Source organism: Nothoprocta perdicaria, unplaced genomic scaffold (genome assembly GCF_003342845.1).
Source record: "Nothoprocta perdicaria isolate Ctin4 unplaced genomic scaffold, notPer1 scaffold_12, whole genome shotgun sequence".
In the NCBI taxonomy this organism is placed as follows: domain Eukaryota; kingdom Metazoa; phylum Chordata; class Aves; order Tinamiformes; family Tinamidae; genus Nothoprocta; species Nothoprocta perdicaria.
In genome coordinates, this window is record NW_020454316.1 from 3,987,291 (window position 1) to 4,013,776 (window position 26,486).

General features: G+C 38.3%; 1 protein-coding gene across 1 annotated transcript; it reads left to right on the forward strand.

Annotated features, from left to right (window-relative positions):
* Positions 1-208: 208 nt before the first annotated feature.
* Positions 209-26,013, forward strand: IQCE (IQ motif containing E). Its single transcript, XM_026054195.1, has 23 exons — positions 209-250; positions 616-663; positions 1,300-1,342; positions 2,599-2,739; positions 3,027-3,158; positions 4,172-4,242; positions 4,941-5,054; positions 5,730-5,780; positions 6,199-6,269; positions 6,498-6,570; positions 6,801-6,850; positions 9,609-9,766; positions 10,231-10,286; positions 10,603-10,811; positions 11,615-11,719; positions 12,534-12,636; positions 14,787-14,879; positions 15,904-15,927; positions 16,988-17,101; positions 17,943-18,073; positions 18,570-18,682; positions 20,113-20,223; positions 22,502-26,013. The coding sequence occupies exons 1-23, from the start codon at positions 209-211 to the stop codon at positions 22,639-22,641; spliced, it is 2,193 nt and encodes a 730-aa protein (XP_025909980.1). The 3' UTR covers positions 22,642-26,013.
* Positions 26,014-26,486: the final 473 nt, after the last annotated feature.

The following is a 26,486-nucleotide window of genomic DNA, read 5'->3' on the forward strand; positions in this document are numbered from 1 at the left end:
CGCATGCGCCAGCCGCGTTGCCATGGCCGCCGCGCGCCGGAAGTGCTGCGCATGCGCCCGCCGCGTTGCCATGGCCGCCGCGCGCCGGAAGTGCTGCGCATGCGCCCGCCGCGTTGCCATGGCCGCCGCGCGCCGGAAGTGGCGGGCGCGAGGCCGCCACTGCTGGCCTGTGGCGGCCGCCCTCGCGTGAGGCCTCGGCGGTGCCGCCATGGCCCGGGGCGGCGGCGGGGCGGCCGCCGGCGGGGAGCTGGTAAGGAGCGCGCGGACGGGGTGTAAGGGCGGCGCTGCTGCCCCTGGTCAGCGGCATCCCGGTCTCCGGAGCCATGTCGCGGGGCTGCCGAGTCCCCGAGTCTCGTTGGGGACCCGCCTGACGCGGCTGGCACTGAGCTAGTCACCCGGGACACTTATTCTAGGCTAGAAAATGCTAAATAAGTAAATAATAGCAAGATAAAGCTCCTTAAAGATGCTGCGTGGCAGGTTGCCACTGTGAGTTTCCTTCCCTAAAACTTTGTTGAAATCATGAACCTTGCCACAAAGTAGAGTTTTTTGGGACGTATGCTATAATCAGTTACCTGGAGAGTGGCAAATGTCACAGCTTGTGTGTCTGTTTCCTAGGGAGATGACGGCTTGTCTGTGATAACCTGTGAATCAGATGCAGAAATGGTGAGTTTTATTTGTGGTGTGCTGCAGGTGAGCGCGGGGTTGAAAAGGTGTTTCAGGGTGTTTGTGCACACACTGCATCCTTGTGGTGGCTAGGGATCAGTTTGCAAACAGCAGAGCCGGGGGATGTGTTTTTGCAGCGTAGTTTGGGACGGAAATTTGTTTAATGCAGAAGCAATGCTGGCATCTCGTTTCTCAGCACGGAAGCTTGCAAATTGCTTGGTATCATGTCATTGTTTACCAAGTTATGGGCTCTGTATGTTCATTTTGCAGTATTTTGATCAAACAGATCTTTCCATTAGCTAAATGGAAAGGTAAGTTGCAAGAAGACTGAACAGATCATCATCTCTCGTCGTTTTGGACTGCTACTACTACTCATAATTAACACTCTGGGTTGTAAGCACGAGTGGACATGAAACATCATTAGGATCACCATAAATTTGGCGCATTGTTACTGTGGCCACATACAATTTCTCTTATTCTGTGCAGACTTAATGCTATTATTTATGTTTTGTACCCATAAAATTTTGTGTTATTAGAGCACTACTTCCCATTAAAAATTGAGATTCAAGTCGCTTTCAAGGTAATATGCTGGAGTCTAGGAACACTTTAAATACACAGATTTTTCTTTTCTTGCAGAAGTTAAAGAAGAAAATTTTTCACAAGCCTCCAAAATCACCAAGTAAGAGTTCCCAAGTCTTTTCTCGCACATCTGTTATGCGAAACAAGATAAGATTTCCATGGGACACGGAAACTGGAAAGTTTGCATGAAACAGCATCTTGTGATTCTCTATAGAATTATTGACTGCTTTTGTTTCACGTTGCTCCTTCTAATGACTAGCATTTTGAATTTCTTTTTCTCTTCTTCTCTCTTAAGAAATGCTGAAGCTTTTCCTTTTTTCTGCTATGTGGAATTACTGGAGCTGTGCATCCCACCATCCAGTAGATAACTGTGGTTATAGATTAAAAAATTATCTGTTTAATTTGTTGTTTCCTGCCCACGACTTTGATAGTACAATGCACAGTAGTGTGTTGTGCTGTTGTTGCATCTTTTATTTTAATAAAGAGCATACTTACTGGGGAGGACATTTTTCTGTGTTTTATGATTCTTACTGGGCTTTTTCATTAACCGTTCTTATTCTAATTAAAAACAATGTTTAAAAAGCAATTATATTAAACTTGTTACTGACTTCATTGTTTGATCATAGTAAATGACATAAAGCTGAACTTTAAAGCTTTAGGTTGAGATGGACTCATGCCTGTGGTCTTTGATAGCAGTTTGTCTGTCTACCCACCTTTCTTTTACTTAAGCTCCCTTGTCTACATGATGGCATTTAGAAACAGCTGTTTAATTTCAGCAGTAATGTTTGTGACAGTGTTTCAGATAGTCTTTACATTATCAAGAGAAGCACAAATTAGATAGAGCTTTCATCTGTACTAATAATTTAAAGCAGAATTAGCATATTTAAACGTGACCACCTTGCCTGAAGCAGCATTGTGAGGACCTCCTCAACAGTTACAGTAGGCTAGTTCTGTCTTGATGGCTGCAAGAAAATTGCTAGCAGATTGTTAGCCATACACTTATTTTTGTTGGCTTAGCGATATATATCCTCATCAATAGGACATTTGGGCATATGTTCATTGAAAGCACAATTTCATATGTGAATCTAGGCATGCAACTCTCTTGAGGGTGTGTATTTAAACTGTACATGTGAATATTTCTGCATATATTGGATCATGCTATTGTGCCTCTAAGTTTCTTCACTTCTTGGAGTAGGTTTTTTTTTTTTTCAAGCATGGCTTTTTAGATTAGTATCCCATGGCTGTATTTTTATAGCTAAGAGGACTGTGTCTGGGAACCTGGAAGCACAAGGCTGAAAGAATTCTTATAACCTGGAGCTTCTTAAGACGATGCTGAAGTATTTTCTCTTGCATTAGAGTCTCCATACAGCTCTAGCACACAACTGTATCCTAAAAAAGCTGCAGCTTGGAAGTCTCTGCAGGGAGCAGGCAGCCCGTATCTTGAAAGTGCAGATTTAACAAACCCAAGGCAGATGTGGCCGGGAACACTGAAACAAGGTATCGATATAAATATTTCCTCTGCATATCTGAATAAAATTCAGTGGTGGGGAATGCTTCACATATGCTGGAGCAGCGCAGGTTTCCTATTTCATTAGAGGCTTCTCTAAGTTCACTATTCTTTATCTGGGTGGTTGGAACTGAGTTTGAGTTATCAGATTTTGAGAACTGGAATTTATAGTAGGGTAATTAACAGCATCTGGAGCTTTCTGAGTTGTGTTTTCTCATAATAAATCTGTACTTTCAATCCACAGTTATTCCTGATTTTTCTATTTTGTTGTTGGCAGGAACAAACCATTCTCTCAAATCTGATGTTGACATAGGGCATTTGCGAACTAACTTTTCCAGTAGCACGCCAGAATATTTGAAGGAAGCTCTAGGAATGAAGAAGCCAAAACATTCCCGTTCTTCTAGTAATGGTAAGCTCTGTACCTGCAAGTAGATAAGTTTAGTAATTCTTTTTCCCCCTTGTAAAGACCAGCATTTTTTAAGAACTTAGCCTTAGTATAGCGAGAGCCACTTCAGTTTAAGCTGTATTAAAATATGTGTGTCAAAATGATATTCTTGGAATACTTCTTGAGATCGAGCTGTTCCCATCGGGCTGGTTCTCACTGTTCCTAAATTAGCTAAGATGGGGGCTTCTAAATTTTTTTTGAGCAGTCAATTGCTATGAGCTTTCAGAATTCTTGCAAATTGCTATGCACTTTCAGTTGAAAACATTGTAAATATAATATGGTTCCATGGGCCAGCTGTAGAGAATTTATTGTTACTTTGCAAAGCAGAGTTTGGGAACCATTGATAGAAACCATCTGCTTGCCCGAAATTCTGTGTAATTGACTCCTTTTCCTTCTCTGGAAAGTGTTTTTATCATGTGGTTGTGATATTGAAATCAATTGAATTTTACTAGAGAAGGAAAATTAAAACTTTTCTGGCCTTATTTCCTTAAAGGAGAACTGTGAGCTTAAATCTCACATTTAAAGTGGCACCTATACTGTTATTGGTAATATATAGCTTCCTGCAACTGTAAAAGAGTATAAACTTTCACATACTAGAAACACATAGAAAAACTTTTTTTTTTTTTTTTTTTTTAGAAATCTTTTCTAAATAATTGGTTTGTTGAGAGGGATTTGTTCTTCCAGAAAGTATGTTTCTCTTGAAATGGTTGTTTTTAATGCTAAAGAGAAATATTTAGGAGAAATTTGCAATAAAATCTGGCAGAAGATTCATATAGTAACACTTGCATTTTTAAAATATATATTTTTTTCTTAACTGATTTTGTTTCTTTAAAGAAATAGCAGAGTTTCCAATTTGCTGCTGTTCCAAGTATTTTCCTTTAACTGTAAAACTTTCGTTTAGGAGGAATACCTCTTTAAAGTCCAGTGGTTGTACACAGGGTTTTTTCTGTTTGTTTGTTTTTTCCCCTCCCCTGTAGGCTACATTCCTGGAACTCCTGACTACAAGGAAAAAGAAGATATGTATGATGAAATTATAGAACTGAAAAAGGTATGGCTTCTCTGATATTTACACAGTAAAAATCATGGGGCTTCTCCATCTGTGTATAGATCTTCAGGCCTCGTTGGTTCAGAATGCTTTGGTTCCTGGAACTGGGAACCAAATATTTCTGTATCTGTAATGCAAGATTACAGATCTTCTTCTCTGAACTAAAATTGTGTCTATTTGTGGCAATTTCATTGTTCTTATGGTATAGATACTTCTGAGCACTGAATGTGGAAGCCTTCAATTATGCTCAGTGCTGAACCCCAGCCATGGCCTTAGCTGGACATTCAAGAGTGTTTGATTTCTCTGTCCTCCCTTTTCTTTTTGTTTTCTTCTCCTGGTTGTTTCTTGTCACACTTTAACAATTTGTCAGTTGAGTCCTTGTGCAGTGTGGGAAAGAGGAGGACTGGGCAAGTCAAACACTGAAGATATATGTAGCCAAATATCTTGGTTGGTGTAGATCATTTTTCTGAGGTTGCCTTTCCATTAAACCTTTTTTTCTCTTTGCTTTGTCACTCTGTTGTTTATCAGTCCCAGTCTAGTGTGATGGCTTTTTTCTCCTTTTTTTTTAGTTTCATTCTGCCATTGTAGTTGGGTTATTATTGGCTTCAAAACATGTGTCCCTGTGAGAATTTAGTGCATTCTTGTCTCAAGATGAGCCTATATCTAGAGTTTTGTTTTTTGTTTCCCCTTCCCTGTTTTAGATGATACAAGCTCAGAAAAATGAGGGAGATCGAATGAAGACGAAACTCCGTCGACTGGAAGAAGAGAATAACAGAAAGGATAAACAGATTGAACAGCTGTTGGATACTTCCAAGGTCAGTTATAACTGTCATTTGTGGAGTAAAATACAGAGCAGGGAACATGGAACTGAGTAGGGTGATCCTCTTTTCCTCTCACTGAATATCAGAAATGAGTAATATGGTGGCTGCTGGGAATGGTGAGCTTGAATATGAGAGGTGGTAGGTGTAGAGTGATTTCAGTTTTGAGTATCTCAGCTCACCATTCAACTTACTTGTAATTGCAATTCAGGGGAAGATCGTGCTGTGCTGTTCGGATAAGTTTATTTAGCAATGATAATCTTCATTTCTGAAGGTAAAACTAAATTGACTTCCTTTTGCTCTCACCGAAACACTTGGAGAGCAGGCCCTTGAGATGGCAGTCTCTTGCAAGGTGATTGATGCTGGTAGTCATGAGACCTGAACCAGAGAGCAAAAGATCAGTTTTATTGTCAGACCTGTGAGGCTGAGAAGCGTTTAGGAGCAAAGGCAGGAGATCTGAATTGCAACAAAGTCCTTCTGCCTGTTGTTTTCTATGTACTGTTCTATGTCTTGGGAGAAGTGTACTTAAGAGCATGGGGACTTCAGAATGTAAACTATTGGACTAGAAAATGACTATGAGGATGAGGAGAATAGAAAATTATTTGTGGACAGGGAACAACCTGTAAAATAAGGGAATGAGTCGGACACTTTCTTCATTCTCTTCTCTTGCAGGGCTCTGAGCTGGCACGAGTTTTGTCAGAGAAGAAGGTTGATAATGGATTGGTACCTGTTCCTTTGCTACCTTTTGCTTTGTTTTTTTCTTTTTCTTTTGCCAAATTGAACTACTACTGATTAGAAAGATAAAATGAAGTAGAAAAAAAAAAAAAATGGAGAAGCATGTAAACATTGCTTTTTACAGTTAGTTAAAAAAAATGATGAAGACCTAGAATTAGCAGTAGCTTAAAGAGCCCTCTTTGTCATCATGGTGAATCTGTTTACATCAGTATTTTTTCCTGTTATTTACTGCTGTGAATTTAGCAGGATAGTACGTAGAACTGTTTTTATGTGAGCTATAAAGTATGTAGGAATATGCATGTCTGATTAGGTAGAATTTATAAAGAGAGGGCAGGATTTGGGGGAAGCTGAACTTGCATGGGGAAACGTTCTTATATGTGTGATAAGCTCTTTGTTCTTTCTGTAGGTGGTTAGTACCTTAAAGCAGAAGATTCTTAAGCTGGAGCAGCAGTGCAAGGAAAAAGACAACACTATCAAGTATGGCTTTGGAGGGAGAGGCTTGTATTGGAGAAGATAATCAAGGAATTTTGAATAACGTTTTATTTTTTACATTGTATTCTTTGGTTCTCTAAGGCAAATTAAACCCTGATCACAATGAACTCTGAAAGTATCTTAGAAACTATAAATAATCCAGAAATTATAAACCTCTTTTGCAGCTTCCTTTTTAGTCTGACTGGACTAATCTTCTCGTTCTTGTATTTTCAGCCATTTCCAGTCAGATGTAAAGACCACTAATTTGGAAGAAATGAGGATAGCTATGGAAACCTACTATGAAGAGGTAGGTCTGGCAAGGCCTTCAGCAGGCATAGGGAGAAGCAGTTGTCAATTGTTAAGCTGAAATATAAATAGCATGTTTTAGCCTTGTTTGCTCAGCTGCACCTGGCTTTGAGGAAATCGGCTATTCACAGATGTTCTCATAGCTGACAAAGCCTTTCTGAAGAATGTTGAGCATATTAACTAAAGGGGGGAAATAGCTCCTTCATGGAATCTTTGTTTTGTACTTCACAGGTTCATCGTCTCCAAGTCCTCCTGGCGAAATCTGAGCAAATGAGGAAAAAGTATGTCTAATTTTTTGAGGCACATATTTATGTATGTTTGGTATATCATTCATATACTATTTTAACGAATAGAGAGCAACTCTACATGAGCAGTTTATATGAACTTGTCATTTAAAATTGCTGGATTTGCTTTTTAGTGCTAACATGGTTGATTCCACATGATTGGACGAGGCATGTATCTTAGTCACATAATTTTTCTTATTGTTACTGGAAAGTAATCCTAGATCTATCTAAAAATTCCGTGAAAGCTCCGAAACTTTATCTCTGTTAAGTAAATATCTATTTTACCAAATAATTGAACCTTTTCTGGTTGAAAATCTTACAACTAATGAGTTGTTTGATATTCTGTGCATAAGTTCTGCACCCTGTTCAGGATGTGTGCTATGAAGAAGGTAATCTGCAGTAAAAATTACTTTCCTGTGGTGCAGAGGAACAGATCCACCGTTCATGGTAGCTCTTGTGAGATATCCATATGTGGTGCTGGTAAGATGGCATCAGAAAAGCATCTAGTAGTGCTTGTCTGTGCTTGTCTGTGATGTGCAGGTGTACAGATGGGCATGAGGACAAACATCTCTGAGAGAGACCCTAGAGAAGAAACAAAAATCAAGGTACAAAGGCAGAAGATAAAATAATGATAAGAGTGCAAAATAAGAACATCTGGATAAGGCAATGTTAATCCCTCTGAGAAGGGGTTAGTAGTGTCTTGGTAGGATAGTAAGATTTGATACCCTAGCATTTCAAAATTTGGTTGCCCTTCTAGCATTGTTTCAAATACAGGGAAGTATTTTTAATTCTGATTTGAACCCTGCATGTACATATTTGTTTTTGCAGCTCTAGTAAAGCTATATTGACCAACTTTAATTTTGGATGTAATTATTGAAATTGATAAAAACAGATGAGAAGTTCTTAGGGATTGTTGTATATACTTGTGTTTCCTCAATCTATTTTCTCTTGTGGATTAAAAATTGTGATTGTTTTGTCAGTGTTTAAAACTTTTCATCTCTTCTGGCTCAGACATGCCTTGACTAGCCTCTCAAGGCTGAAAGCCATCACACTTAATTTAGTTACAGGTGAAAATAAGTCATCAGGTCTTCTGCTTGTCCTCATTTATTCACAGCTTCAAAAAGCAGTGGTCAAGGCAGTCTCTCTTGATTATATGGCTGTCAGTCTCTTCTTGAGAGGTCGAGTACTAGAATAACAAGTGATGTTGAAGGTCAGGACTATGACACATAGCAAGAGTTGTAGGAGTGCACTTTTTTCATAATAACCTGTCTCCATCATTTCTAGCTAAAGCAAATGACATTTAGCTCCTTTTGATCTGTGTTGCTCTGAAATATAAGTGTTTATATATGAAGCTGTAGTGTCCAATTGTTTTTCAAAAACAAAGCAAGCCTTTTAAGCCCTCGAAATAGTCAGTTCTACTTTACCTACCATTCCGCAATTGCTTCATTTAGTTTTGAACCAGTCTTAAAATAATGGCAGTGAGTGATGTAGTTATGTAAGTGCAGCTGAATTACTTCTATGGCTTTCTCTTGGTTTTTTTTTTTCCTCTCATATGTTTTTTTTCCTCCCGTATGTGTTGGTGCTGTGTGCAGCATCCTGCGTAGTCATCTGTGGTACCTGGACAGAATTATTTGTTTTGATGGTTTCAGTTCTCTCTAATTCCCAAGAGGTAGATTAGACTTAATTTTTCAAATAAATTGTATTCTAGTTGTAGAGTATTTTGCCCTTAACTTGATAAATGCTCTAGTGAACAGGATCTAAACCTCCTTTGTAACCTATTCTGTGATTGTCATGTCCACGATGCCACATCCAAAGGAAGGTCCATTCGTTGGTTTAGACCTTTCTCCTTAGATGGAGGATTTAAGAACTTTCTCGTAGCAATAGAGCAAATATTTCAATTCACTAGGGATCTGTTTTGTGAACAGACTTTACAACTTTAAACATCTGGAAGTTGAGATTTCTTCCTCCTTTTATTAGAAAATTAAAAGGGCAAAATCATAGTAATATATTCAAAGCAGTTTTAACGCTTTGCAGGCTTTGCCTTTTCTGGTGCCTGTCATTCCCACCACATCAATGCTAGCTGTATTCTCCAAATCTGTTTCAAATCTCTCATTGATTGAAATATATCTTAAATAAATAAAGAAATTCCTCTGTGGGTTTCTTTCCCAGAAATGGTTTCTTTTACATTTGAGTAGCAATCACAGTTATCTGAAAATGTATTTCTTTGGATTTGAAAAATCGTTCCATTGTGGGTATCCTTTTCTGTCACGATCTCTGTCTGCTTGTTAAGTGAAAGAGAGCAATTCAGAGCACCTAAGTAAATTGTCTGTCTGGAGCAGGATTTTGGAGGAGTCTCTCCATAGCTTGAAGAGAAGCATTGTTTGATCTATGGTTTATAGATCTCTGATAAATGATTATAAAGTTGGTTAACAAAGCAATTAGAAAAACAAATAACATTCTTGCAAGCATTCTTGTTTATACATAGGGAAACAAATAGAGCAAGCAAGGAAATTAATGAATTACACTTCTTAAGTTGACATAAATTAGAAGAATTGTGAAGATGTTCAACAGTAAGATCTTTGAATGTTTTTTTACCCTAGAATCCTCAAATCAAGTGTTAAGAATTACTGTTTTAGAGGGAGATGAGGCAGTTAACTTAGCCAGCTGACTTGCATAGTGGGACTACTTCATTTTTTCTGATTTTTCTTCTTTGTTCTTTTTAAGTTAACTTTCTCTTCTTGTCTTCTTTTTCAAGTTCAGAGGGCAGAGATACCCAAAAACGACTAAAAGCCCTGAATGCTGCTGTCCTGAGATTATCCAGGAACATCAAGGAATTGCAGGTTGAGAATCGGAGTCTGAAAGATGATCTTGACCAAGTACTGAGCAATTATCCTGCTTCTAATAAAACAAAAAGTATGTGCTGAAAAGTTGGTGAACATGGGGCAGATATTTCAATGCATTTTGAAGATATATTTGAGAGAGGATGGGCAGGATGTTACAATAGCAGAAACGAAGGAGTGAAGATTGGAATGAGGAATTTCTTATAAGAGTAGATAGATCTCTGACTTGTGAGGAGGCCACTCCAGTTAGCCTTTGACTCTCTTCATTTGCACTTGAAGATTTAAGATTTCATTGCAAAACTTTTTCAGATGTCAAAAAAAATCAATATAATTAGTTTGTACTAAATTCTGAAATACCCTGTGTAGGAAGTTGGATGTTTCAAGACAATTCTTATTTCTTTCATTGCTATATCCTTAAAGTTGTGGTTCAGTTGTCTTTAGGGGGTCTGGCTGTATGGACAAAAGTTTCAGAAAACCAAGGAAAATGTTGATTTAGGTGATTTAGTTTTATGTTTAAACCTTTGTTACCATGTTTAGATTATGGTGAGTGGAGCAAACAGAGGCTGATGAGAAGAATTTCAGAACTGGAAAAAGTAAGTGATCAAAATCATGTGGCCATGTTACCCTTTTTCAAAGAGAAAATAGAGAACCACTGGCTTGTACTCATGGCATGACATCCTTGCATGTGTTAGGCTTGGGCATTCTGGCTTTTTAAGCTGTTACCTGAGCTGTGCTTGCCTTCCCACCCATTTCCACTTACATTTGTTACATATAGATGCAAATTTTAGGAATAACTTCATTTAATCTTAGTTTTCCCTCGGCCCAAGTGAAATCATTCTAAGCTATATTCAAACTTGCCTCTCTCGTCTTCTCCACTTTGTTTTTTCTGTGTAAATTTCTCCTTTTTAGAAAGTAGATGCCATGGAGAACACGAGGTTATCATCAGCAGATAGTGAGACATTACAGTTACTTGCTGTGTCATCTTCACCTTCTGTAGACCTTGGTCATTCACCTCCTCAACAACTGGACCATGAGGACGAATGTCAACATCTTCGAGGACTAGTGAAGAAGCTTAACAGTGATAGAAGAGCACTTCAAAATCTCCTACTCAGTAAAGAGTAAGTGGAGGTCTTGTTTGAGTGTTCTTTCTTAGGGATGAAATGTTTCTATAGATATGTAAAACTTCATAGCAAATTCTTTGTATTTTCTGCAAAAAGATGAAAGTTGAGGGTCTAATTCACTTTTTTCTTTCAAGAGATTTTATTAGTCCAATCAGATTTGTAAATATATTATATAGAAATATACACAAGTGATAGGATGGGAATTGAAAATATCCTTGTGTTTCTAAAATGCATCTCCAAAGTGTGTTCTTGTGTGTGTTTTGCCAACCACACTTCAAAGCCTTTAAGTCTTGTAGGCAGCACTACTTATAGGTGTTTTGCTGTAAATTTTTGTTCCTGCTTTTTCAACGTTGGCTTTGTTCTAATCTGCCACTTGCTCCGTTGAAGCCTGCCTCTTGCCATCTGAGGTACTGTGTCTTCTTTTCTCCTCAGTAAGCAATTTATTTGCAGTTTATGTTGCTTAGTCTGGTTCTGTGTGTCAGTGCACAGGGTCAAGCAGATTAATCTGGCCATGAGCAGAGATGTGCACACAACTCTGTGTGGTTAATAAGATGCTCAGCCTTCTATACCAGCTCACCTCTGAACAAAAATGCATAGCAAGAGCATGCAAAAAGCAAGCACACCTTGTTTCTGAACAAGATAGGTTTCCTTTTTGTTTTTTTTTTTGTTAAAAAAGGAAAAATTAAACATTCCAAATGAAAAGAAGCCAATTTTATTTAGAAGTTTAAGCAAAAAATAGCTGCTCTCATTTGAAATAAGAATGCTGTAAGTATTGCTTAGGTCTTCTTATTCCTGTATAGATCAGAGATCAAGCAGTTACTGCAGGCTAAGGCTGAAGCAGCTCTGGAGCTACAGAAGTTGCAGAATGAGAAGAAAGAAAAGAATAAAGAAGAGCAGACACTAAGGTATTGTCCTCTGTATAGTAGTGGTTTTTGTTTTGTTTTCAAAATCAAAAATAAGAAATGCCTTTTAAAGTACAATTTTCTTCTGAATTAGCTCGGAATCTGTAGGAGGTCGTCTGAACTGTGGGCAGCTGAAGCCATTTTGCTTAAATGATAGTGATAGTGATGGAATAAGTTACTAGGAATCTGAGAGCGTGTAGAAGAATTGGTTGAAAAGCAGAAAAACAAGAGAATTAGATTATAATAAATTTTGAGTAAATGAAGATATTTTGGGGGGGACCACAAAAACCCACAAATATATTAGGCTGACTTTTTACCACTTTTTTGAGGCAAAACTGTGGGGTTTTTTGTTGTTTTGTTTTAAATCTTATCTTAGCCCTTGCTTTTAGTCACCTGTCCAATATGTCATTCCATTCGCTATGGGTATACTGTATGCAATTGTGGGGGAAAAAAAAAAAAAGAAAAAAGGTTTCATTATTTCTTAGTAAGTCAGGATTTTGCTACAGTTTTATGATTGTCAGTCATCAGTTCAGATGGAGATGGATTATTAATAGTGTCAAGGGTAGCTTGTAACCTTGGGCTTTTTTTTTTTTAATTTTAGCATAAGACTCTCCTGTCACATCTTGAAAATTGATGTTTCATGTCTGTTACCATGATACATATATCACATAGTACCCTGAGGACAGTTTTCTGCTTTGGCCTTAAAATTAAACAAAACCCCATACTCTGACCTCATGGCTATATCTTCAGTGTATGCAAAACAATAACACCAGCAGTTTCTAACTCTGTGTATCTTTGCCTCATCTCTTGGTCATAGACAGGAAATCCAGAATCCTACACACCAAGTGGGGCAATCGGAGCCAAAATTGGAGGAAGATGAAACACAAGAGGCAGATGATAACATGGAAAAGCTTAGTAAGGTACAGGCTTAACTATTCTTTTTCCCCTCCTAGCTTCCAACTAATATCTTGCAAACTGAGCTGATGAAGTCTATATAGCTGCTAGATAGGCTTTTTTTTATCCCCTTTGAATTTAAATTTTTATAGAGTTGAGCTATTCATAGCATCCTTCTGGATTTTCTGTTATCTAATAAATATAATTGAGTTTAGAGGGCAGCCATTCTTCCTTAAGCGAGGCTTACATGGGGCCTCGCTAATCCAGCTGCTTATTTTTATGAAATCTGAGGAAACTGGATATTGCAACCTGCCATCCTTCTGCCGAATATAGTCATAACTGGCCAACGGAGATGAACTGGGATTGACAGCCATGCTTTTATTTAGATGCATTGTGGTCTGGCTACTCTCTTTTCATTAGAAACTAGATGAAAAGTGCTACTTGGGATTTGACCATTTTATACTTAAAAATAAATAGGCCCTGAAATTATGCATAAGCTGAAATGTGAATAAAAATGTCCACTGGTTTAAGAGGTAGCTGTTTCTTGATATACTGTGCAGTTTTATGAGAATTGGTTTTAGGTTTTGTGTTATAGGCTGATGGATGCTAGATGATGTTTTGAATACCAAATAACTTGAGTTTTAAAAAACAGCCAATAAACAGCCCTTTTTTCCTCAGCAGACTATATATATTCTTGGCCAGTAACCATCCATTTATTGAAATGCTCCCATTATTTGTAATTATCACAAAGTTCCTACCGATTTTTCATTTTAATAGTAGGTTGTCATTTTTAATATAATGTGATCCATTTGCTAAACTTAAGCCTGTAACTCAGCATTTTAAAGGTTATAAATAAATCCCCTTCACAGAATCAAGAGTCTCTTTCAGACTGTGTAAAATCTCTTGTTCCCTAACTAAAAATTTGATACCAACACATGAAATTACTCTTTTAAAGATGCAGTTTTAACTTCTATTTGGCAAGTGAAATGAATCAATTAGCTTTTTGACTATAAACAAACAGATTTCTGTGAGCATTTTGGCTTTATCAAGTGCTGACATTATGTATTAAAAAATTTCAAATCACGCTAAGCCTTCATGTGTTATAATAGTGACTTATTATAATAATGACTTTTTAACATGTAATTATATGGTGAGTAATTTGACAAGAGGTTTTAAGCATTCCTGCAGTGGTGTGGTAGGTTTGTGTGAACTGCAGTGGTGGGGAGGGAGGTCTCTAGCCAGGTTAAGAGAACCTGCAAAAATGAATTTGGTGGGTACAGCTAAACATGTCTAATAATTGCCAGCGTGGTGTTTTCACTGTAGCTTCTGTTACCATGCACAGTTGGGCTCTCTTGTGCAGGCATTTTGCCTGGTTACAGATTAAGAGCTACTTGGATAGTTTCCCTAGTGAAGTCTTACTGCAGCTCCTTTGTGATTCAGAAGCTGACTAATGTTTTAAGATTATCACTTGAGATATTTTTATAGGAAGTAGTTCAGACTGAAGTGAATTTAGCTTTAAACTTTAGATGACTGTGTATTTTGGATGTCATTGTTAGGAATCGAAAGGATCAAATGGCCAGAGGTGAAGGGTGCACCATCATCTCAGGAGAAATAACAAGAAGAAAATCTTGTTTTGTTTTTGGTTGCTCTCTCTTTTCTTCCTCCAGTTAACTAATTTTTTCAAGATGGAAGAATTGTGCCAATTTATACAAAGCTCATGGTCTCCTTATTGTCACATGATGGCCAACTCATCAGTGAGCTAAGCAGTTGATTAGGGGCCACTGCAAAATCAGATATCCTGATGTTAGATGTCAGTACGTCAGTAAAATACAAACCATTTCTCATAAACAAAGCAAGTAGGGTTCACTTTGGGAGCTTCCATTGTTCAAGGAAAATAGAAGTTTGCATAAATGAAAGCCTCTCAGCTCCCATGCTGACAACTAAAGAGGAGCAGGTACATATTTTTATTGTAGGAGTCGCCTAGATGACGGATACGAACACAGCAGTATTCAGAATTAAAAGTTTCCTCCTTAACTTCCTTCCACCTTCTGGGCAAGATAAACATGTAGCATCTTTCTGATGCTGATTTCTCTGAGTCAGTCACAAGCTGTCAACCTCATATAAAGCAAACTTATGTCTTTAATTGACTAAGTTAAGGCTTCTCTCTCTCTCTCAGGCTTCACTAGTCTGCATGCTTAAAAGCAAAGATCACAGGAGGGAGCCAGCAGCCAAACTCATCCAGAGGCGATGGAGGATGCACCAAAACAAGGTGAGATTCTCCTAGCAAGAAGAGATAGGCACGTCCTGCTCCCATCTTGATGTGATTTCAGAGTCTAGGAGGCACCTTCTTATCGTCTGTAACTTTCCAGTTGAGGATAAAGGTAAATGACACATAGCTAAAGCTAGCTAGTGTAAGGGGTACTGGGTCCTAAAGTGCCTCATTTTAATTTTGGTTTATTATTTAAGAAAGTGCTAACCAGACATTGACCACTTGGCATTATGATTGCTTTTAAAATCAAATGTAGGATTTCAGTTTTGAAATGTTATTGTTCTAATTTTAGGGAGTTATGGCATAGATAGCACCTTTATATCTGATTGGTTTCTCATGTAGTTATACATACATATATAACATACAAAAAAAATCCAGCTGCCACTATGCTAACTTCCATGCAGAGGGACATGCACAGTGTGACCTAGAATCCTAGCAGAGGAGGGAAAAAGGGTATTTGGCACCTACACACCTCCTATGAGTTACCAGAACAGCACTTCAGAACTCAAACACTGTTTTACTTTTTTATTGTAGCAGACTTTTAGACAACAGCAAAGTTTACTAGAAAATGGAATATAATAAAATGCTTGAAATAAGGATTAAATTCTTCTGAAAGGTCATGTAAAGTTTTAGGAAAGTGTTTTAAGAACAGAAATTTGCGTTTATTTGTAGTGTATGTTGTTTCTTCCAAGTCAGATAATGCTGTACGTAAGCCTGTGTCAAAAATGACTGACTTGGGTAACTAAGTATAGGTGAAAAGTTCATTTCTTTGCTGCTTTAACTTAAATCCCTAGCTATACAGGAAGTTTTGTGGTCTGACGTACAGTCAAATAGGACCAAATGATGTAGGACAAAGCATTAACATTAAGTATTGTTTTGTTAGCAAAAAACATAGTGCTCTGTTTTGTGTGTCATTTAATTGATCTTTTATGATTTGTAAGAAAAAAATGAAGCCGTTTTGGGAAATCCTTATTACATAAAATGTGTATATTATCTGACACTAACTCAAACATTTCCATTTCAGAAACAAGAAATTGCCCTGGATGAGGTGAGTGTGTCTATGACACCCAACAGAATAATAAATCAGATTTAATTTATATTAAAGCATAAACAAATAGCTTTTTATTTTTAAAGATGTTTTGTCATGAGATGAACTGTTGCATCAAGAGCATGTTAGCTGTTCACATTGGTTCATAATCTATCTTGTGACATGCCTGTTTTGTCTGACAGTTTTACTAAATGTTCACTGTTTGGTTTCAGCTTTTCTGTGCTTGGTTCCTACTGAAGAGTGATTGATTCTGAAAAAGTGGAACAAAATTTGATGCAAAGAGACAAGAATGTGTTTCTGTGTTAGATGATTCTAATAATGCTTTTGGTTTCTCTGTGATGCATTTTTTTTTCTTGAAAAATTTAAAGTAGGAATTTGAAGTCTCTGCTAAGGTGAAACATCTTGGAGTATTTTGGAGAAACTGAATTTTAATTTCACAAATGAATAGCTTTTTGATAAATATTTTGCACTAAATTGTTGATTGGGCTGTTTTTCAAATAGCAGAACATAATATTTTACAATCCTTCTGCAACATTAAATTTTTTTCTTTTGTAAATTGAAAAGAACTTATGAACATGACCCAGATGTGCTCTTTTACATCTAGATGATTTTTGTCAATTAGAAGCAATTAAAATCTCCCAGTGGAGAAAAGGCTTCCGTTCAGCCTAACCCCCACAACATCTCTCAGACTTGGCTTGATTTCTGATCACACCACAGCATCACGAAGCCTGATGGGCTGCCGGAATCCAAGGTGGAAAGAGGTGCACAGTTCTATATCTGTGAAATACAGGCTATTTCTGGTCACTAGAACTTAATTCCATTTGTCAGGATCAATCATGTACAACTCTACACCATAGAGTATGGGTATTAGGAGTATTTTATCCATCACAGGCTGGAGATCTTCTGGATTAATGCAGAATACTTGTGAAGTAGTAGCTGAGTAGGGAAAAGAGTTGTTTTCTGTATAATACCTTTTCCCTGTGGACTCTTGTTTTAATTTGTTACTGCCATTTTTCAGGTTGCTAACATCTATTCATTTCTTTATTTCTTTGTGCGCTAGACGATCGTTGTGCTTCAGGCAGCTTTCAGAGGACATTTAGCTCGGCTGAAACTGTTACTGAGTAACAGGATGCGTGATACAAAATCTCAAAACATGCATAACCTTGGAAACAAGGTAATTGTTGCAGCAAATGTGTATCCGGGTATAATCTGTATTTGTGCCTTCCAATTACTTTTACTTTTTCATGTAAAGTCCTATATTTTGAGGCCTAATTTTTTGGATCCATCAGTGGATTTGTTTTAATGCACTGGTTGCCAGTACTATTTTAATTCCAAAAAGATAATAAACTAATAAACTAATTCTCTGGCCTTCCCTTTCCCTGTCTTTACTTAGCAGCTTTTCTTAGAAGTAAAGCTTGGAAAGTAAAGGAATCTCGTATGGAGCACGCTCTGCCAAAGGCTTGCAGCGTCCACAGTTTACAACACACTTTCCCCAGATTGCCCAACTCTGAACATTTTTCCTTACCAACTAAAGCCTTTCTGTAAATCATTTGCCAACTTATCTGAGCATCCTCTAGACCTTGAGCAGGCTATAATTAACTTGTAATTCTCCATCCAGATTGTCCATCTGGCTGCACTTTACATGTACATTTATCTCGGCAAACTGGTCCAGTTTATTAGTCCTGAATGCTCCTGCTTGATAAAAGCAGAAAGCACCTTTTGTAGAGGCTGTCTTCCCTCCTAGGACTTCAGAAAGTTTCCTTTCCAGAAACTGAATGAGCTTTCCTTGCAGTTGTCTACTCTTTCATTAATTGAATACAGATGTTTCAAAACTTGTATGATAATAACATTCACCTTACTGCTGAGCTAGTGATGTAGAACCTTAAAGATGAGAATTTTTGCTCTACTGCCTGTTGATACTGCTTCCCCAATCAGGAATAAAATTGTTAAAGGTTTTGTTGAGCTTCTGTGCGACTTCTGAAAGGTCACTTTTCTTTGATGTGATTGCCCTGTAGGACCCCTGCGTGTCTCCCGGGTCAAACTCTTTGAGATTGTCTTCAAACTGCAAGGAAGAGGAGGAGACGGTGACATTCATCCAGTCTGTTTTCAGGGCTCATTTAGCACGTAACGGACTGCCTGAGGAGAGGTAAGTCAGGAAACAGATATTTCTGCAAAACACAATAGCAGGGTTGTTTTTATTTTAGTAAAATAATTTCTCTTAAAAAAATCAATTGCTGTGAAATTCATGTCTGTTATAATAGCTTCATGTAAGTGATTCTAAAGAACTGTTACATAAAAGTAAAGGGTTACGTGAAGGTAGAACAGAGAACAGCTAGAACAGAGCTGTGCATGCAGCCAGGTGGCTTTTCTAGGCAAGAGCACAGTAATCTGCCCATTTCTTAGGTCTGTGGTGACTCTTGTCTTAAATTACTTTTGTTGTTTACCACTCTGCAAGTCTTAAATACTGACTGCTGTGGTTACAAGGAGAGTCACACAGCAGTCACCTCACTTCAGTGCTTGAGCTCACTTACACAAGTGACAAGCTTGTTACCCCTTTGAGACTAGCAACTTGTATGTGTCCACTCTGAAGACAGGCTGAAATTCCTGTTTTGTGCCTCACACTGTAATTTGGCTTTTTGCAGACCCTGTGCCTCCGACGCAGCAAGTGAGGAGGCAGATTCTGCTGTTAAGCTTGGGGAGAAGGGCTCACCAGCAGTCAGGAGACATTCTTCAGTCTTCACATCGCCTCTTCCTGGTAAATCTCATTTCTCTCTGCGTGGGCTGTGAGTGGGTGCACACAGAGCTTTTGAAGAGAATGTCTGCATGTGCAGGCAGCAATGCATGTGCACACTTTTTGTGTGTATTGTTTTAATTAGATGATGTATTGCTTATTGGCAAGTGCATTCTCCCCAAAAAATAAAAGCCTTGACAGTACCAGCATTAGCTTCCTCACAGGGCTTTGCTGCCTTGTCATAGCTGTGGTTTGGAAGATCTCGCTCTTGGGTGAAAAATTGTTATCCAAGGAACATGGTGCTCCCTGATGTTACCTCTCTATTTGATCTTCAGCCTAGCCTCTTGTTCTGTATAGGACTTCCCACTGTTTTGGGGGCCCTCAGCTGTAGGAAAATTGAGAGCATATTCACCTTCCTAAATTAGTTTCTTAAGAGGAGAGATATCTAATAAAAAGAACTCTCCTAGTCAGCCATTTGTATTTAGACATGCTTTTCAGCAGTCTTCAGTTACTGCAGTAAGAGCAAAAAAATAAATACTTGAATAACCTTGCCAGATAGTACTGCTACATCACAAATTAAGAAAATATTGTTTTTTTAATGTATTCAGGCCTGTATGCAGCTTGCTTTCCTCCTTGAGTTCTGCATTGCTGCCTATCTCAAGATACAGTTAAATCCAAAGAGGCTTTAGACAGGATGTTAAAAATGCTGAGTAGAAAAGGCAAAACAATGATGCAGATAAGGCAGCCTTAGACATGCAACTTCAAAGGAGTTAAAAATAAACAGAAAATGGCTTATTCCATCCAAAGCAGGGTATTTTATGCTTTTATGGACAACCTGGAAAAAAAGAGCAGTTTTGAGGATGGCCTGAGAAGCATTGCCTTGTTTTTGTCAGTGAGAAGCTGAGAGTCCCTGCAGACTTGCTCAGAAACAAAGCATACTGAAAGCAGCCCAGGCTGTTCCTCTAGGATATGAGATGGGGAATCAATTGTGTCTGCCCGGGTGTTGATACAGAAATTACCCTTCAGTGAAAGAACATGCATATAAAAAGCTTTACTGAATTCCATGATCAGGAGCTTGTTTTACTTCTTGATGAAGGAGTAGGTAGCATTTTTTTTTCTGAAGATGTTTTAGTTTTGAGTGATTTTTAGTTACATTTACTGAAGGTATCAAGAAGAAAAACCCCTGCAGCATCATCCTGTTGTGCCTAAGCTTCACTGCAGTAGTCGTTGCTGGTACTCTCAGGCTGAACCCAGAGCAGATGAATTGTAAAATGCTGCCCAAAGAGAATGAGTTATTAAAAAAAACAAAAACCATTTTGTGCCTCTGAAAAAGGAATTACAAGAACAGAAGAAGGATATAAGATGAAGCTTGCTGGGTAAATGCAGTACTTTCTATGCTAGTAGAACACTATAGGTTTAGCCTTGAAGTTTCCAAAGCTAACTTTTTATTGCAGATTATGAAGGCAATAAATCGGTGAGTGAAGAATTTTTGGAGGAATTTATTCCAGAAGAGACAGAGGAGGGGCCACAAGAACCCAACCGTTCTTCCTTGAAGGCTTCTTCGGGTAAATATCAGAAAGGAGAGATTGGGAGCAAAGAGGATTGCATTTATTTCTGTTAATGTGGGGGATATTTTCAAATTTTGGGAAGGTGGTAGAACCTATCCAGGTAGCTTTTGAAGAAGCATACTGGATGTGTGTTTCTATAACCACAGGAGTGCCTAAAAGCACTAGTTTTAGGATCTATTCCAAAGTAGCTCAGCATAGTATTGCTGTCAGTGCTTTGGATGGTTTAACCAAACTTTTGCAGAACATATCAGAAAAACCTACTGAAGGATGCAGAGCATTTATACAGAGCATAAATACCACTTCTGTCAAGAAACATGATTTCTCTGTTACTTGATTGCTTATAACAATTTTGGGTTTTCTTGCCATTTGAATCCATTTGGCCTCAACATAGTAAACATGTCCCACATATGTCATTCGTAGTTCATGATTGATGTAAAAATCCTCTAGCAAATTTGGCTTTTGGAGTAATGCACCACACTGTTCATTCTGCAGCTTGGAAAGTACATTAACAGCACATTGTTAAACAGCTGAGTGATGTAAAGAGATCAAATTCCTTTAGCTTTAAGTCATGCAGCTTTTCTTATGCTCATATTCAGTTGAATATACTTCAGAGTGACAACTTTGTGTTTGTGAGAGGTCACTATACTGATTAGAGCTGAGGATTATACGTAAATTCATTATGATCTCAGAGAAGCCTCAAACTGACCTAACATTTGTACCCAGAGAGTGAACAGCAATATGCAGAAAGAAATGCTGCTCTTACTCAAGACTGATATGAAGATATAGGACATATGCTTCCTCCTTGCCATTTCTCTGACGAAATGAAACTAAAAGCTAAATTTCATTCATTAATAGATTTCATAAGTTTCAGTCATTAACAATTTCATTGTTATTATGTGCTCAGCTTTTTGGAAAGCAGCAAAAATAGATTTACTAGCCTCTGAGAAGTGTATAATAATCTTCAAAACTGTTCTAGAAGGCAGGTTTTGATGACAAGCTAGGCCCTATTGAATGATATAGGTCTTCTGCGAGATTTTGTTGTTGCTTAAACACATAAGCATCTACTGTAATGAAAACAATATATTAAAAGGCCACAATGCTAAACCAGGATTATATGCGTTTAATTTAAGCAGTATATAAGGCTCTTTAAAACACATTTCTATGTTTACAATTCCTCTCACAATAATGCCAAGAGGATAGTGAAGTTAAATGACTTATTGCAAAATCTATTTTCATTGAAATTTTAAGACCATTGCAAGATCTAGAGGTCACGGCACAAGTTTGGCCTTGGAATGAATGAAGCGAGAGCTTGTTCACCAGCTGCATGACTTAAAGCTAAAGGAATGTGATAGCTTTAAATCACTCAGCTGTTTAGCCAGCTCCTTCCTGAAAGTACTTTCCAAGCTGCAGAACGACCAGTGTAGTGCATTTTTCTAAAAGCCAATTTCAGTTGACAGCTATTAATACTTCCTAGCATAACACCATTCTCCACCAAGAGGAGAGCTGGTGCTTGGAGCTGAAAAATACATATTAGTGGCTGTCATCAGCGAGGTCATAGATCTCTTGGAGAGGGGATTAGAGCTACTGGTTGTTCTCCTCGGATGCAAGGAGTCTTGTATGTGTGACTTTAGTCCCTTGGATTTTCAGTTTCTCCTGGAATTGTTAGGGTTCTCCCTAACATCAAATGTTGGATTAATGACATGAATGGAGGTATCATGTGTTCAAAAAATAGCATAGAAGCAGAAAAGCAAAAAAAAAAAACTTTTTTTTTAACTATGGCAACATAGAATAGCATGTAAATGATGTTTTTGGTATTGCACAGACATAAGGAAGCCAAGCAGAATTTTCATTCAGAGCTTTGATCTTTTTTCCTCATTGTTTTCCCATTTCTCTATCCATGTCCTACTGAAGTTCTTATGATGACCTTTCTGCTTGGCTTAAGCATGCTTGGGTCATTTTTTTCCCATTCTGGCTAATAAATATGTATTTTTATGCTCTGAAATGGCTTTAGTATCAGATTATTTTACTTCGTGGTGCGTAACCACTTGCAAAGATTTAAAGGCAATAAGACAAAACGCGCCTGGTCAATATGATAACACTTGCTACGCCCTTCCCTTAAAGGGAAAAAGGGAATAATACGTGCGAGTAAAGGTAGATCCAAGTTATTCATGACTGTAGGTAATTCTGGAAACTTAATGGCCCAGAGAATATTACGCTTCCCACAAGCGCTTGTTTTTGTCAATGCTGCTAATTGATGCTGCTGTTTCCCTTGCAGTTATTTCAGCCAGGTCCTCTCCGAAGCAGCCACCGCTCACGCTCCCTCCGTCTGTGGATGAAGCTCACTCGGATGATTCAGATGATGTTGTTGTCGTCTCTCCACTGCTACGGGTGAAGAAAAACTATACCCACTTTTAAGTTTTGGTAATGGGCTCTCATGATTTTGAATTATCTGATTCGCAAACAAAAATATTTCTGCTACAAAGCATATCAAGCATGGAAAACGTGGGGGTATTAGTTTCTGGTTGTCATAATTTCAGCCCTAAAAACATCATTCTGATTGATGTGGCATCTCAGCAGCCTGTATAGCTAAACCCCACGGACTGACTGCTCCTTATGGTAAGCAGAGGGAGTTAAAATTTAAAAACAAACAAAAAAAGTAATATTTTGCCTTACAACGAGGATTATAAAATCAATTGCCAACCTTAAATGAAAACAATAAAGCCTTAAGCTTTTTCATGTCAAACAAAGTAATTTTGTTTGAGACCAACTAAAATACTTCATTTAATTGGTAAATAAAAGTAACTTGTTTCAATTTTTAGATCATATATGTGAAGGGGATTAGCTTATATTTGCTAAAAAGTCCCCTGATTTTATTATACCATATATTAACAAATATTTTTGGTGTTTTATACTAAATATATGCAGTTCATGCAGACTTTGTTAAGGCTTTTAGAAAGCCTCTATTGTAGGGCTATTCTAGGCCTACTGTATCTATAGGATTTTCTTTATTTATTGCTTTTTCCTAGTGTGTTTGCTATAATTTTTATACTACTATTTTGTAGTTGAAATACCTGATCATGTAACCAGCTTTTCTATATTTGTCAGCAAAGGTACGTAATGGCAGGAGTGCTCTGTGAAGGATGGCCTTGTGACTGCTTTTTCTGCTTCCATATCCAAGTGGATTAAGCAGGGTCATCTCTAATACATGAGAACATTTGACATAGGAGATACGTTACTGTATGCTCCTCTTTAGTGCCCTGCAAGTCTTATGCAGCGTGATCGCTCACACGTTGAGCACTGAGGGGGGGTTGATTTTGCTCTGCTATAGTTTATCCCTCTGTCAGTGCTGCCCTTGTGCGTGTGCCGCTCTGGTGTCCTGCAAGTGCAGGGAAAGACCAGCCCCAGGACAGGAGAGGCTTCACAGGGCCCAGCCTTCTTCTCTCACTAGATAAAGGTATGAATCATAGAATCGTAGCATGATTATGGTTGGAAAAGACCTTCAAGATGATGGAGTCCAGCCATAAACCCTTCAGCCCATACCTGCTGAGCCACGTCCCTAGCCATGAGGTGTCTGCTGGAAAGCACTGGCACTGCTGCTGCGTCCAGAGGGATGTGAACTGGGATGAGCACAGAACACTAAACACAGTCCACACGGTTTCATGGTTTGGGAACAGAATGGGGTGAGTTGTCTTATAATAGACCTTGCAGCTGCCTCCAGAAGGAACAGTAATTGACAGTGTTATTGGCAGACTCCATGTTAAAAACAAAGAAAGAGTGCTGGAGAACATAATCAGAATAGTCTCTCCAGATCTAATGTGTGCTGCAGGTACCTCTTCTTGCCTGGAAATAGGACCTTGCAGCCCAAACTGTCATGTCAACATCCTTCCTAAGCACTGATTTTTTTTAAAAAAGGTGAACTAGATGAATTAGGTGATACTTGCTGGAAAGAAAATTTAATTTCACAAACATACATTGAAAGTTGATGGACACTCTTATGGTTTCTTTGTCATCGAGGAGTACTAAAAAGTTTCTTGTAAACAGAAAGCACAATTTTAAATACAAGATTTTATCACCTTTTCTACCCTTCTTTTTTTAAATTAAAAATCTTTTGCCACTGTCTTGCAGAATACTAATAATTCAGAGCTGTCTCAGTTCTTTGATTCCAATGAAGCACTATCTGAGGCTTATCACAGTTCATGCCAGTGCTTGCAGCCAAAGAGGAAACTGGATGGCTGCAGCACAATGCAGCTGATTTCATTTAATCCCATCAGTGGAAACGCTGTCTGTGCTATTTCCAAGGGTGGTTTTGGGAGCTCTCCATACCAAAGCACTCTGAAGAATGTCATTTACATTCGCGTTGAGTAGGTTTTTCCTACTGTTACTTCAGTCACGTGACTGTCATCTGCAAAAGGATATATATATATATATATATTTATGTAAAATAAGAGACAAAATCCTCTTGGCAGAAGCTGAGAGCCGTTTCCCTCTTTTTCTGAAAGGCACAAGGTAAAAAGGAGTCGCCTTGCTAAATAGAAGGTGATATGTATAATATTTCCAGTCTGTAACTGGCTCTGTCATGGATATCTCCAGAGCAAAACTAAAGCCTAGGGCTTAAATGTTGAGGGGAGAGTAGGATGTTTGCCAGGAGCAAGACTAGTACAAAATACCTACGGAGCTGATGGCCTGTTTGGAAATACTTGGATGGCAGATAAAATGAAGACTATATTCTTTCACCTCACTGTGCTGTAGTAAAGAACTATTGTGACGGTATCAAGAAGCAGAAATATGTTTACTGAGCATATTGCTAGCAGGAATGCTATCAACAGGTAGGTTCTAGCATAGGGAGGGAGGAGCATCTTGGTAGGACCCAAAGACGGAAAAATCAGGGTGAAAAGGATCAAATGTCTGGTGGAATGAACTAAAATCTGCCTGGAACTTCCCAAGTTCAAGTCTGCCACCAGTCACTAGAAATCTGATATCTGTTGGAGTAGTCTGCAGGCTTGTAGTATTAGAGTTGAAGCTAACCATATGATCACTACATATCAAAAGTTTGGTGTGATAGAATATTAGGAGTCTAGAATGTTTTTTCTTCATAAGCTGTAATGGAATATGTTGAAAGGAATACTGGTTGGCCTTGTAGACTTCTTTCTGTGCTTGTGTATCTGAACACATGCCTGTAAATCTGGGAAAAGATGTGAAACAATGAAGGAAGAACAATACAATTTTAGAGTAAATGGCACCTTGCCTTCCCTCAGCTCAACAGGGAGCAAGGACAGTAGAAATCTGTGTGGCTCAGACCTGTCAAGATAGGCCCTATACAAATACATCCAGTTTCTGAGAAACAGGTCTTCTGTAGAAAGCACTGATAACCTTGTGGGGGCGTCAAGGTCTGGAATTAAAATTAAGCTCCATTGTAACGTACCTAATCTAACAGCATTCTTCCCATTCTGCTGGTATGCAAGTTCTGCCTGGGATAATGTTGCCTGCTTAAAGCCTTTTGGAATTCACAGTAGCGTTTAGGTGGTGGTTGCGTGTGAATATTGAAAGCTGCCTTTCATGAAATGCCATTCTCAGTGATCTCTTTTTGTCCTTAAGTGCCTATGCCTGTAAATATTGACACTGGCATACAAATCTGATAAACATGTTAGTTTTTTACATGACTCTAAAAATAATGCCTACACAAGCAACTTTTAAGGTAGCTGAAATGTGAAAGCATTAATCTTGGCACATGAGAAAGAGCCATTAATTTTTATGAGCATTTTAATATTTAGAACTGTGCAAATCTTGTATGTAATTTATTTTTGGATCCTTTAACATTTAAAGAATTGTCATGTATTTCTCTCCCAATTGCTGGACTTTCAAATAAAGTTGAAGTTTGTAACTGAATCGTCCCTGCCTTCCTGCTGCGGTTCCTATGTTTGCATTGCATTGAGGGGAGCTCGGCACCCGCTGCCCTCCCTCTGCACCCACATTGACTTTTTACCTCCCTGGTTTTGCTGAGCCAGTTCTTGCTAGTCCTATGTCTTTCATTCTGCAGTGAGGTTTGCCAAAAGTTAACTCCCAAACATGTAGAATTGGGGTTCCTCTTTGGGATGCGTTCATCATCATCCCAGCTGCAGAGTGAAGGGTCTCCCTGACCAAAGGCCTCGTGGGCCTGCCAAAAGTAGTGGACTTCTGCATTCGGTCTTGGCACTTGGTCTTTTATTTAAAAGAGGAACCCTCTCAGAGTAGTTCTAAAAATCATGATGTTGTCTCAGATA